This window comes from Rhinatrema bivittatum, chromosome 4 (genome assembly GCF_901001135.1).
Source record: "Rhinatrema bivittatum chromosome 4, aRhiBiv1.1, whole genome shotgun sequence".
NCBI lineage: Eukaryota > Metazoa > Chordata > Amphibia > Gymnophiona > Rhinatrematidae > Rhinatrema > Rhinatrema bivittatum.
The window spans coordinates 244,981,685-244,996,092 of record NC_042618.1 but is presented as its reverse complement, the minus strand read 5'-3'; the positions used below and the strand labels follow the sequence as shown (position 1 = coordinate 244,996,092).

The following is a 14,408-nucleotide window of genomic DNA, read 5'->3' as shown; positions in this document are numbered from 1 at the left end:
GAGAAGAAGCACGAAGACCCAAGTTTTGCAATTCAAAAACACAGACTTTGATGAAATGGGGAAGTACCTGGAAGAAGAACTAGAAGGCTGGGAGAACAAGAGAGATGTGGAACAACAATGGACCAAACTAAAAGCAGCAATTACCAAGGCAACTAATCTATATGTTAGAAGAGTAAAGAAAAGCAAAAGAAAAATGAAACCTATCTGTTTCTCAAAGAAGGTGGCTGACAAAATAAAAGGTAAAAGAACAGCGTTCAAGAAATATAAAGGATCCCAAAGGGAGAAGCACAAGGAAGAATATCTGGTGGAACTGAGGGAGACTAAGAAAGCAATCAAGATGGCAAAAAGTCAAGCGGAAGAAAGAATTACCAAAGAGGTAAAGCGAGGTGACAAAACATTTTTCAGAAACATCAGAGAAAGGAGAAAAGTTCAAAGTGGTATAGTGAAATTGAAAGGTGATAAGGATCAATGTGTGGAGAGAGACAAAGAAATGGCAGAAATATTAAACAAATACTTCAGTTCGGTGTTCACAAGAGGACCCTGGAGAAGGACCGTCGCTAGTTAACAAGAAACTGGAGGGGAGTGGAGTAGATGTAACTCTGTTTACAGTAGAGAATGTATGGGAAGAGTGTTGCGTTTGTGCCTCTTCTCACCCCTCGCTCCACCCTCTCTACCTGGTATACGACTCCTTTCGGCTCTGACGGCCAGATGCGGCCACGGCTTCTCTCCGCCTCCTTTGTCCCGGTTCCCCTGGGCTGGCCTGATGCTACGGATCCGCAATGTTCCCGATGACGTAAGGGCACGCACGCTCAGACTAGTCTCAGCAAGGGCGCGGACCTCGTGGGCGTCCCTCCGTAGTGACATCATCCATTTGTACTTTAAAAAGTGAATTCTATTATTTAGGAATCGGTACTCGCTCCATGAGGGCCTACATTCCTATTTGCTCTGAAGACTCCCTTCCATCCGGACGTTATCGCAGGTACAGAGATCAAGAGTTACATTGGCAAGATTATAGATAGGAACCGGTACTCGCTCCACGAGGGCCTATGCTCCTAGAATCTTATACAGACTCTTTTCTACTCTAGAAGCCATTTCATATACAGCAATTGTGAGTTCTTATTACAGACTGTTTGTGGGAACCAGTGCTCTCCTACGGCTCCTGTTCCTGAATGTACTGAAGACTCTCTGTGTCATAGAGACTACTGCAGACATCTACTATTGTGAGTGTACCATCTTGTATCCAGTATACCCTGTCTACTCACTATCTCTAGTCTCTCTCTACAGCTCAACGACCCAGAGATTATATTCAGGTATCAGAAGGACTTCAGCCTTGCCGGACACAGCGACTCACTACTGCCACCCCTGGTGGTCCAGCTTCCAGTCTAATAAAGAACTATTGTGTTTATCTCATATTCTAGCCTAGCCGATGGTTCCTCTCAGGATCTCCTCCTGGGGGCGCTGTCATCTGCCCAAGGATTCACCATTTCCTCCAAGTGGTCATTCCTTTCACTATTGTCACCATGTAGGAGCCAACCACTACAGACCACTAACTCCGCTCACGGAAATATTATATAGACAGCTACTCCTCTTTCTCTAAGACTTGCCAGCAGCTTATACATATATACAGATTGCTACTCCGTAGTGGGGCATGACAAGATTGCTATCTCAGTAGCGAAGTACATTATACCTATTGTTAGCTCCTCTCCTCAGAAGAGTATCATTATACAAGTTTGCCAACTCCTCTTCCTTGTAGAGTTGATCCATAACAGATTGCTACTCCTTAACAGATTGGTAACAGAGTGCTACTTCCTTTCCTTACAGGAACATCTAACAGCAGTTCGCTAACAGATCTACAGATAGCTAACTCTTCCCCTCTGGAGGAGCAGGTCATGTCATATCACTACTCCTTCCCCTTTCAGGAGAACAGCAGAACAGCTTGCTAACTCCGCCCTCCTGGCGGGGTGAGCGATAGCAGATTGCTAACTCCTCCCCTCTGGAGAAGGAGAGCATAACAAAGAGCTAGGAAAACTGAAAGTGGACAAAGCCATGGGTTCTGATGAGGTTCATCCCAGGATACTGAGGGAGCTCAGAGATGTGCTGGCGGGTCCGCTGTGTGACCTGTTCAATAGATCCCTGGAAACGGGACTGGTGCTGAGTAATAAATAAATAATTGGAGAAGAGCAGTGGTGGTCCCGCTTCACAAGAGTGGGAGCAGAGAGGAGGCTGGAAACTACAGGCCGGTTAGCCTCACCTCGGTGGTGGGAAAAGTAATGGAGTCGCTACTGAAAGAAAGAATAGTGAACTATCTACTGACAGAAGAATTGCTGGACCAGAGGCAGCATGGATTCACCGGGGTAGGTCCTATCAGACAAATCTGATTGACTTTTTTGACTGGGTGGCTAGGGAACTAGATCAAGGAAGAGCGCTTGATGTCATCTACTTGGATTTCAGTAAAGCTTTTGATACGGTACCGCACAGGTGGTTTGTGAATAAAATGAGAAGCTTAGGAGTGAGTGCCGAGGTGGTGGCCTGGATTGCAAACTGGTTGACGGACAAAAGACAATGTGTGATGGTAAATGGAACTTACTCTGAAGAGAGAGCGGTGTTAAGCAGAGTGCCGCAAGGATCGGTGTTGGGACCGGTCTGGTTCAATATCTTTGTGAGCGACATTGCGGATGGGATAGAAGGTAAGGTTTGTCTTTTTGCGGATGACACTAAGATCTGCAACAGAGTGGACATGCCGGAAGGAATTGAGAGAATGAGATGGGATTTAAGAAAGCTGGAAGAGTGGTCGAAGATATGGCAACTGAGATTCAATGTCAAGAAGTGTAGAGTCAGGCATGTGGGGTGTGGAAATCCAAAAGAACTTTATTCGATGGGGGGTGAAGAGCTGATGTGCACGGAGCAGGAGAGAGACCTTGGGGTGATAGTGTCTAACGATCTAAAGTCGGCGAAACAATGTGACAAGGCGATAGCTAAAGCCAGAAGAATGCTGGGCTGCATAGAGAGAGGAATATCTAGTAAAAAAAAAGGAAGTAATGATCCACTTGTACAGGGCCTTGGTGAGGCCTCACCTGGAGTACTGTGTTCAGTTCTGGAGACCGCATTTCCAAAGGATCAGAGACAGGATGGAGGCAGTCCCGAGAAGGGCGACCAAAAAGGTGGATGGTCTACATAAAATGACTTATGAGGAGAGTGTTGAAGAACCTAAACATGTACACCCTGGAGGAGAGGAGGAGCAGAAGTGATATGATACAGACTTTCAGACACTTGAAAGGTTTTATTGATCCATGGTCAAAAACAAACCTTTTATACTGGAAAAAAATCAGCAGAACTAGGGGCCACGATTTGAAGCTCCAGGGAGGAAGACTCAGAACCAATGTCAGGAAGTATTTCTTCACGGAGAGGGTGGTGGATGCCTGGAATGCCCTTCCAGAGGGAGTGGTGAAGACTAAAACTGTGAAGGATTTCAAAGGGGCATGGGATAAACACTGTGGATCCATAAAGGCTAGAGGATGGGAATGAAGAGAAGAGTGATCGGGGTGGATTACTGGAGTGGAGGCTAGTACCTGGTGATTACTATCCTTACTCAATAAGCCTTCGCACGGTTAATGCAACTCCAACATTACTCTCTGCTTCAACTGAAAGGGGAAATGTGGAAAAGAGGATTTGCATTCAGATAACTACCAACAAGGTCAGGACTTCACAATCTGGTTAAACAAATAAGCGTGGGGGTAGCTTGCTTATTACGGCGGTTACTACCTTAAACCAATTAAGTCTGATACATCACTTTGAATGCATAAACAGCGTTGCTCTCTGTTTCTACGGCAGGGGGAAATGTGAAAAGAGGATTTGCTTTCAGACACAAGCCAACAAGGACTGAACTTCACAATCTGAGTAAACAAATAAGCCTGGGCATAGCTTGCTTATTACGGCGGTTACCACCCTAAACCAATTAAGCCTGAATCATCACTTTGAATGCTTATATGGCATTGCTCTCTGCTTCAACGGCAGGGGAAATGTGGAAAACAGGATTACATTCAGACTACAAGGCATTGATCTGTGCAGTCGGGGTAAACAAGCATCGGGGTAACTTGCTTGATGAGGTGGTTACTACCCTTAACCATTAAGCCTTATGCTCACCCTTGATGAAACTCCAACATTACTCTGTGCATCAATGACAGGGGAGGGCAGGAAATTTGAATCAAACAATTACCAACAAGGGCCCTGAACTTGGTTGTTGATGAAACAGATAAGTATGGGAAAATAAGTATGGGAGCTTGCTGGGCAGACTGGATGGGCCGATTGGTCTTTTTCTGCCATCATGTCTATGTTTCTATGTTTCTAAGTCCAGCCTCACAAATCTACATTTTTTTGAAGGGGTGAATAAACATGTGGACATAGGTGAATCAGTAGATGTGGTGTATTTGGATTTTCAGAAGGCGATCAACAAAGTCCCTCATGAAAGGCTTCTAAGAAAACTAAAAAGTCATTAGATAGGCAGCAATGTCCTTTTGTGGATTACAAAGTGGTTAAAAGACAGGAAACAGAGAGTAGGATTAAATGGTCTGTTTTCACAGAGGGGAAAAAGGTAAACAGTGGCGTACCTCAGGGATCTGTACTTGGACTGGTGCTTTTTAATAAATTTATAAATGATCTGGAAAGGGGTACGACAAGTGAGGTGATCAAATTTACAGTTGACACAAAATTATGCAGAGTAATCAAATCTCAAGCAGATTCTAATAACCTGCAGGAGGACCTTATGAGGCTGGAAGATTGGGTGTTCAAATGGCAAATGAAATTTAATGTGAACAAGTACAAGGTGATGCATTTAGGGAAAAATAACCCTTGCTATAGTTACACAATGATAGGCTTCCATATTAGGAATTACCACCCAGGAAAGAGATCAAGGTATCATAGTGCAAAATACAATGAAATAGCTCAGTGTGCTGTGGCAGTCAAAAAAGCAAACAATGTTAGGAATTATTAGGAAGGGAATGGCAAATAAATCAGTGGATGACAAAGTCTCTGTATCGCTGCACAGTGAGACCGCACCTTGAATGCGGTGTGCAATTCTGGTCGCCATGTCTCAAAAAAGATATAGTTGCACTAGAGAAAGTACAAAGAAGGATGACCAAAATGTTAAAGTGGATGGAACGGCTCTCCTATGAGGAAAGGCTAAAAAGATTAGGGCTCTTCAGCTTGGAGAAGAGATGGCTGAGGGGGGATATGATAGAGGTCTACAAAATCATGAAAGGACTTCAACAGGTAAATGTAAATCGGTTATTTACTCTCTCATATAATAAAAGGACTAAGGGGCACTCCATGAAATTAGCAAGTAGCTCATTTAAAACAAATTGGAGAAAATTCTTTTTCACTCAATGCATAATTAAGCTCTGGAATTCATTACCAAAGGATGCAGTTACATCAGTTAGTGTAACTGGATTTAAAAAAGGTTTGGATAAATTCCTAGAGGATAAGTCCATAAACTTATATTAATCAATAAAGAATAGTAGCTTGGGATCTATTTAATATTTGGGTACTTGCCAAGTACTAGTGACTTAGATTGGCTACTGTTGGAAACAGGATGGTGGGCTTGATGGACCCTTGTTCTGACTCAGTATGGCATGTCTTATATATTCTTATGACTGACCGAGGCCTGTGGTGGGATACACGAGCCAAAGAAGGTAGACATTAAGGGATAATTGTCCCTATAGGGAAAGTCTTTACATGCAGGGGAAGGTAGAAGGTGCTATTCCAAACTGGTAGGAGAGAAGCATGGCATAGCACCCAGTGTACCTCTAGAAGCTGCTTGGTGTGACTGGGTTTAGCCATGTTGGATATCATGAACACAAAAGAGCCCCTGAGGTTAGAAATATAGCCTATCTTAAAAATGAAAAGACATAAAACTTGGTGGAAAGGGGCTGCCTAGCTATCCAAGGCAAGTAACATTCAGATTTAACCTGGCTCAGATACAAAAGGAACTTTTTAAATAAATTTGCACCTTTTTCATTCATACAAGGACTACCAACTCTTCATTGACTAATACAGACCATTGATGGGGATGCAATGGAGGACACGGACTGCCTATATTATTGCTGAACTACATTATGAATATAGCATAAAGTAGATTTGCTAACCTTTAACAGCACATTTATATTGTATATTCTAAACATTTAAAATACCTAAATATTATATCAAGCCTCTAATGTTTAAGAGCTGGACATATAAATAACCACTGATCAAATAATTTTATTTGAACATTTTATTCAAAAAGGGTATTTCTGTATATAGTTCAGTAAAGCATATCTGCAAAAAAAAAAAAAAAACATATTAGTTAATTGTTCAGAGGATGGAGTAATACGTTAAAAGAACAGGGAATATCAAAATAGTCATATACTGATTTGAAGGAGATTATTTTCTTTATATGCAGATAGGATAACTGGATTATAGATACCATTATTTCAATATTTTCAATTAAGATCTCATGGAATAAAAGTGAGTTATAAGGAAAATATATTATGCTTGCCTCATCAGTTTGAGATATCTCTTTTTGAAGGCAAAAGATACAGTAACTTACACTGAAGTTTATAAAACCCTCCAGGAGAATGAGGGAAATAATAAGCAGTTACATGTTAATGCTTATATCAGTGGATGAACCACTTGACAGAGCACTGGAGAAAGATTCACAGATCTGCATCGCATTTGCTCCTTCTCCATGATGTATTGACAGTTGTAATATAAGCGGTTATCTAGACTTTATTTATAGCTCTTAAAATTAGTCAAAGTGGAAGGAATAAAAGTCTTATCTTTGTTGGAGAAGTTATGGAGTTGAGTGTAATTGTTTCCACATGTGGTGGGGGTCTGTGTTCATATTTAGAAATTTTGGTCAGTAATACAAAAAGGTATTAAATAAATTTGTAGAATACAAAGTCATCTTAAATTTGAAATTTACCTTTTGGTATATGTGTGGTACCAATAAGATCCTTATCATGTAATTACTTTGGGTAGCACGGTGAAGTTCTGTGATTTCCCAGATTATAGAGGGATGGTTGGGAAAACCCAAGGAATTGACATGAAAAAAGTAAAAATGTTTCTAAAAGAACATGATTTATTTTTGTCCAACTGGGTCCTTTTCATGAGTACATTACAAAGAGACCGTGAAAATGAAACTTAATTAGGCTGGAACGTCAGATGGGTGAATTCTGGCAGTGTTTCTTTAAAATCTGATGAATTGCTCAACTTGTTTTATGTGATTTTCTAACATACTTTACAAACTATGCCATTTGTTTTTTGTTGAATGTGCTATAAGATGTTCATGGTTTGATACTTTAAATCAGATCCCTGCTTCACTTGTTTTGTTTGTCTCAACTATATTGTAAGCTTCACCAAGAAGGGACTGTCTATTATATGTGTATCTGTACAGGGCTACGTTTCTTGTAGGGCTATACAGATACACATACAAAGACACATTTGGTTCCTGAAAACTGTGTCTAAAGTCCAAATGTTTAAATCAAAACAGACTGTCCCATAAGAACAATGTTATAAATGGGGGATCTGATTTCAGCACCATGGCCCAATAACATATTTCACCAAAATAGCCTTGAATTTAATAATATATAGTGTTATAAAAAGCACATACATTTTAAAGCATTACTTTTTTTTTTCTGAAGAGGACATTGCACTGATACTCTTTTGAGGAGAAGTTGTCCTTTATACTTTTCCTACTGACATCACCTTGCGTAGCTTCATGATCATCAGCATACCAATATGTGCCTCTTGGGAGATGCTTGGGCACCTTAACGTTGAAACAAGTATTGTATGTAGGGATCATGTTAGTCCCCTAGTAGAGCTGGATAGAAGAATGTATCAATGGTCTAGGGAGAGACTTAGTGATAACATTTTAGGTTTAGAGCTCCCCTATGTGGAAGCTAGTAAATGGAGGCTCCTCTGGCATTTAATGCCTTAACACCATTTTATCTTGTGGATTCACCTTTTGATTTTGCAAAGGCAGCATGTCCTATGCTGTTCTCTAATTTTCTGCCTCCATGGAGCATTTTATTTCAATTAGAGTTTCTTTCCACCCTCTCATTCTACTCTATCTTCTTTAATTGACTTATATGAGGTTGGAGTTCTCAGTAACTTGGAATTCAGTTAAGCTCATTTCATTTCTACGCTACCTTCAACTGGGAGAGGTTTACTTCATGCAAGAGGGATCTGAAGTCATCAAGATCCAAGGAAAGGTTGACTTCCAGCCATCCATAGGAGAGAATGGAGGAGAAAGGGGAAAGAGGAGAGGAGTTGGACCCCATCCAGGGTCCACAGTACATCTACTAGATATAAGGAGAAAAGAAGCTATAAGAGTATCATCCTGATGCTATGAAGGTATGAAAGAGAGAAAGACTGGTGCCATTCAGGTGCTGTGAGGAAACTAAGGAGTTCAGAGGAAAAACTGCAAGAAGGAAGTAGGAGAAAAAATGTCTATGTGATATAATCCCATCAGTGCTACTTCACCTGCATTGGGAGGGAAGCCAATTACTTGCCCTATATCCAATGGGAGGGAAGCAATCATCAACTTAAAGTCTGTATCAATTGGCTTTTATCATCATGAGGTACAAGATTGTATCTAAATTTACTTAAAAGCATCTAAATTTTAAAAGCATTATTTGCACTAAAAGGCCCATATGCAAGAATCTCTCTCCAGTGTTTCATTGAGTAGTGACTTTGATGCTTAACCATGTTGTAATCATTACTGCTGTACACAATACTTGAAACTGGAAAATACAATTAACAATATGAAGGGCCTCCCCCCATGCAGGAAACCCTGGAAATTACATCTTATGGCAAAATAGAAATTTGAGATATGGCCTCTGGAACTAGTATCTTGGTTCAACCATGACAACAGGCATCAATTTAGAAATGCTGCAACTCTGAATCACAACTCAAAATGCCTTAAGTCAAAAACCCTGTATAAATGTTAATAGTAATGGTAAGGTAATTTAAAGGGACATTGAATGCACATTTGATTATATTTGAAAACTTTCTAATAGTAGTAATTTAAAAAAACTATATCAGGCATATATCACAGGACCCCAGTGTCACCCACTTGGGAAAAACATTCAACATAAAGGGATCCTGCTCTTGCTCCTCTTCTAATGTAGTGTAAATTATTCAGTGCAGAAAATGTGAAGAAGCATGCAACATTGGTGAGAAAGGCCTGACATTAAATGCAAGAATGAATTCAGACAAAATTAAACACTACAGAGAAGACCAAAATGGCATTTTCATGGGGGAGCAGTTAGTAAAACAATTAATACCTCTTTGAAGGAAGATCATTTACCAAAACTTCTGAACAAATCGGTTATCCAACCATTGTTACAGAAACCTTCTCTAGATCCCAGCATTCACTCAAATTTTATAAGTCTATTCTGTGATCCGTTTTGAGTGTATTTATAAAAAGGAAGAGAATTTAAAAAAATACCTTTATATATTTTGAGAGGGGGTATAGAGAAGCAATTTACCTGAAGCTGTTTGTAGCGAATTTGGTGGGAGACTATTTCCTCATCCTTTTCTTTCAGTAATACTTTTTCCATAGCATTTTGCTTCATCATGTCTTCTAATTCCTGACAAAATTCAAGGAACACCATCTCAAATCTTCAATTCAAGAACTTTATATATTCAATTAATCTAAACTTTTCATACAACAATTACAAGCACAATTCAAGTAAAATAGTTATTCATTTCTGGTATAGAACTGTGAAAAGTGATATTATTTGGCACACATAACTATAAGTGCTCTAAGAAAAGGAATTGGGATCTATGATGCTTATACTAATGATGTACTTATTATGAAGGTCATCTTAAAATTTCCATAAAGGTAACACCTTTCTGTCTGTTGCCAGGAAGCGCGCGCACAAGGACGTGCACTTCTTTAAAAATCTACTCCTTAGCTTACACTGCTTTTAATCTTGACCAGGCTCCTTTGATAAGCAAAAATAGACTTACTAGAGAAGAGGTTGAATTCCTGTATGCATGGACACCTTCACATATACATATTACATCTATTACAAACTGTTGTGTGATCTCTTTCCCAGTATCCATGTGTTATATGAATGCTAAATAAAGTTATATAACACGGTGTTAATGTATCTAATTTGCAACACATTTGCAACTAGTTCAAACATATTCAGTGCGAACTGAAGACAACTCATTATGCAGATTAAAGCTGGTATGAAACCAGCTGATTAACATATCAGGTAAGAAAGTTAAGAGAGTACTGTATAGTGTATGTTTCTTGGACAGCACATGAGAAGCTCAATTTGAGTAAGGGATGGTGTAACATTTCTGCATGGGGGTAACCTGCACAGAATGGCAGTTACTACCCTTAACAGAAGGCATGGGGGTAACCTGCACAGAGCGACAGTTACAACCATAAGAAAAAGCAGAGTTGCTTACCTGTAACAGGTGTTCTCCCAGGACAACAGGATGTTAAGTCCTCACATATGGGTGACATCATCAGGATGAAGCCCTCTCGGAACACTTTTGTCAAAGTTTCTAGAACTTTGACTGGCACACTGAGCATGCCCAGCATGCCACTAACCCTGCATCCAGCAGGGGTCCCCCTTCAGTCTCGTTTGTAGCAAAAAGTACGAGTGAAAAATAAAATAAGAAAACGTAAGTGAACCCAACTCCACAGGGTGGCGGGCAGACTTCGTGAGGACTAACGTCCTGTTGTCCTGAGAGAACACCTGTTACAGGTAAGCAACTCTGCTTTCTCCCAGGACAAGCAGGATAGTAGTCCTCATATGGGTGAATAGTGAACTACAGGATGCCCGAATAGAGTGAACCAAAAGCACCCAACGACGTGCAACGGGCACAACAACAGGGGTGGTTTTAGGTATGAGGGCAGCCTGAGTTTCATAGCGGGTCGCAGGAAGGAAGTTGGGTTATAAACTGGAAACAAATTACTATACTACATACACTTGATCTTAGCCAAAAGGCTGAGCATAGGACAGACTGACCAAATATGGAATCCTATCTGCCAGCCTTGTCGAGACTATAATGAGCTGCAAAGGTGTGGAGAGAGCTTCATGTGGCAGCTCTACAGATGTCAGCAAGAGGTACAGAACGGAGGTGTGCTACTGATGTTGCCATGGCTCTTACTGAATGCGCTTTCACGCATCCCTGTAGAGGAAGGCCAGCTTGTTGGTAACAGAAAGTAATACAGTCCGCCAGCCAGGTGGATAGGGTGTGCTTGCCCACCGGAACTCCCAGTTTGGACATCAAAGGAGACAAAAAATTGAGTGGACTTCCTGTGGGCTGTAGTGCGGTCCGAATAAAAGGTTAGAGCACGTTTACAGTCCAAGGAATGCAGTGCCTGCTCACCTGGTTGTGAGTGAGGCTTTGGAAAAAAGGTAGGGAGAATTATGGATTGATTCAAGTGAAAATCAGAAACAACCTTTGGCAGAAATTTAGGGTAAGTGAGGAGTACCACACAATTGTGGAGAAATTTGGTATAAGGTGGGTATGTTACCAGTGCCTGAGCTCACTGACTCTGCGAGCCGATGTCAAAGCAAGTAGAAAGAGCACTTTCCAAGTGAGATGACTTAGCTCACAGGAATGCAGGGGCTCGAACAGAGGTCTCATGAACCGTGCTAGCACAACATTGAGGTCCCATGCCGGAACAGGAGGATGCAGTGGAGGCTTCAGTTGTAGCAAGCCTCTCATAAAGCGCCCTACAAAAGGGTTGTGCCGAGATCGGGGCGTCTCCTATACCTTTGTGGTAAGTGGATATGGCGCTGACATGTACTCAGATGGAGGAAGTTTGCAGGCCGGACTCCGAGAGGTACCAGAGGTAGTCCAGGAACCTTGTTGTGGGGCACACAAGGAGAATCTTTTCCATTTGGAACGATAAGATTTCCTAGTAGAAGGCTTTCGTGAAGCTACGAGGACCTAGGACACTGTCGGAAAGGTGAAGGGATTGTAGTATTGACCTTTCAACATCCATGCTGAAAGAGACAGGGAGTGGAGGTTTGGATGACGCAACAGTCCATTGTTCTGCATTATTAGAGTTGGATCTGTGCCCAGGCGAATTGGTTGCTGGACTGAGAGGTCGCGAAGGATGGGAAACCAAATCTGCTGTGGCCAGTGAGGGGCTATGAGGATCATTGTGTCCCGGTCCTGCCGCAACTTCACGAGAGTCTTGCTGATTAGTGGAAGTGAAGGGTAGGCATATAGAAGACACTTTCACGAATGGGCGAAGGCAACCCTTGGTGGTGTCTTGTGGGTTTGCAGGTTGTTGACATGGGCTCCCCAACCCAGATTGGAGGCATCTGTGGTTAATGTAATCTGAGGTACAGGGGTTGAAAGGGTAGTCCTATTTGAGAGTCATAGTTGGTTGGCGACATGGACAATGTGGGACAAAGGTTGGTGTGATTGGGACCACTGGGACTTTAGAGTCCATTGTGCTACTCTAATGACTAACTGAGCCATTGGGGTTACGTGAACCGTGGATGCCATGTGACCTAGTAAGGTTGACAGGTGACGAGCTGTGGTGGTTCAGCGAGTCTGTACTGCTTTGGCCAAGGTCGACAATGTGCATGCTCGGTCCTCTGGGAGGAACGCTTTGGGCCAGATATTCAGAATTACGCGGCACGCACAAATCTACGCCTGATTTTATAACATGCGTGCGCAGCCACGCGCATGTTGTAAAATCCAGGGTCGGCACATGCAAGGGGGTGCACATTTGTGCACCTTGCGCGTGCCGAGCCCTAGGGGAGCTCTGAAGCCTTTCCCCGTTCCCTCCGCTCCCCCCCACCTTCCCCTCCCTTCCCCTATCTAACCCACCCCCTAGCCCTACCTAAATCCCCCCCACCCTTTGTTGTCCTATTTACGCCTGCCTCTGGCAGGTGTAACTTGCATACACCGGCCAGCTGCCGGCGTGCGATTCCTCCAGCACGGCTGCCATGCCAGAGGCCTTGGTCCCGCCCATGCCCCCGCCCCTTTTTCAAAGCCCCAGGTCATACGCGCGTCCCAGGGCTTAGGCTCAGCGCGCGCAGAAGGGGTGTTAAAGGGTTACGCGCGTAACCCTTTGAAAATCTGCCCCTTTGGCTTGAATGGTGTTTAGATCTGCTCCAATGAACGAGAGGGTGTGTGATAGAGTCAGATGTGACTTAGGATAGTTTATGAGAAACTCCAAGGATTGTAGCAGGCTGATGGTAAAATGAAGGGATTGAAGCACTCCTTGCTTGGATGGACCTCTGAGTAGCCAATCGTCTAGATACAGATAGACGTGGATACTGTGTAGACGCAGGTAAGCTGCTACTACTGCCAAGCATTTGGTAAATACTTGAGGTGCTGACGCCAGGCCAAACGGCAGCACTCGGTACTGGAAATGCCTTTGACCTACAAAGAACCTGAGATATTTTCGGTGAGGAGGGGATATGGCTATGTGGGCAAAAGCCTCTTGAAGATCTAGAGAGCAGATCCAATCACCCTTTTGCAGGAGGCGCACGGTGCCCAAGGTGACCATCCTGAACTTTTCCTTGCGGAGGTGTTTGTTTATGGCACGGAGGTCCAGAATAGGACGTATGCCGCCTGACTGTTTTGGAATTAGAAAATATCGAGAGTAGAACTCTTTTCCTCGCTGCAGCCAGGGAACTGGTTCCACAGCATTGGACTGGAGGAAAATGGTGAGTTCTGCCTCAAGAAGTGGAGTATGGTCGGTTAGACTCCACGTGGTGGAGAGTCCGGGGTAGTGTAAGGAAGTTTAGATGGTAACCGTAGGCAACCACAGAAAGGACCCATTGGTCTGTCGTGATTATGTGCCATATGTTGGCAAAGTGGCACAGGCGGCCCCCCACAGGAAATTTTGTTAGAGGTGAGGATCGACTGCTGCTCTCTAGAAGGGAGTCAAAACCCCGAAGCCGGACCAGTCTGTGGAGCTAGTTGGGCTTTTTGGGGCCCTGTGTTGCCGAGGCTGTCCTCTTTGAGAGGGTCTGGGCAGTTAAGCATGGGATGAAGGAAGGTAATACCTACATGGTTTATAGGATAGCCTCCTAGGTTCCTGTCTAAATGACCTCTTGGCAGTAGGTGAGATGTCCGAGGGAACAGTGGACAGCTGGTGCAAGGTTTCATGGTGATCTTTGAGTTGCGCCACTGTTTCCTGAATTTTTTTGCCAAATAACTTGTCCCCTGTGCATGGAAGGTCTGCCAATCTTTCCTGGACTTCTTGGCATAGGTCAGAAGATCTGAGCCATGCCCATTGTATGGCGCTTATTCCCGCCACTGAGACTCTGGAGCCAGTCTCAAAAATGCCGTTCGCTGCCCTAACTTCGTGCTTTCCAGCATCAAGTCCTTTTTGGAGGATCGCAGTGAGTCCCTCCTGAAATTCCTCTGGCAGGGTCTTG

At 42.9% G+C, this 14,408-nt stretch overlaps 1 protein-coding gene across 6 annotated transcripts in view; it reads right to left on the bottom strand.

Annotated features, from left to right (window-relative positions):
- CCDC91 (coiled-coil domain containing 91) overlaps window positions 1-14,408 on the bottom strand; it is an 843,537-nt gene that overhangs the window by 674,956 nt on the left and 154,173 nt on the right. For all 6 annotated transcript variants that reach the window (XM_029599989.1, XM_029599990.1, XM_029599992.1 and 3 more), the window contains exon 6: window positions 9,522-9,623. In XM_029599989.1, the coding sequence (XP_029455849.1) occupies window positions 9,522-9,623 (102 nt within the window). The remainder of the gene's footprint in view (window positions 1-9,521; window positions 9,624-14,408) is intronic.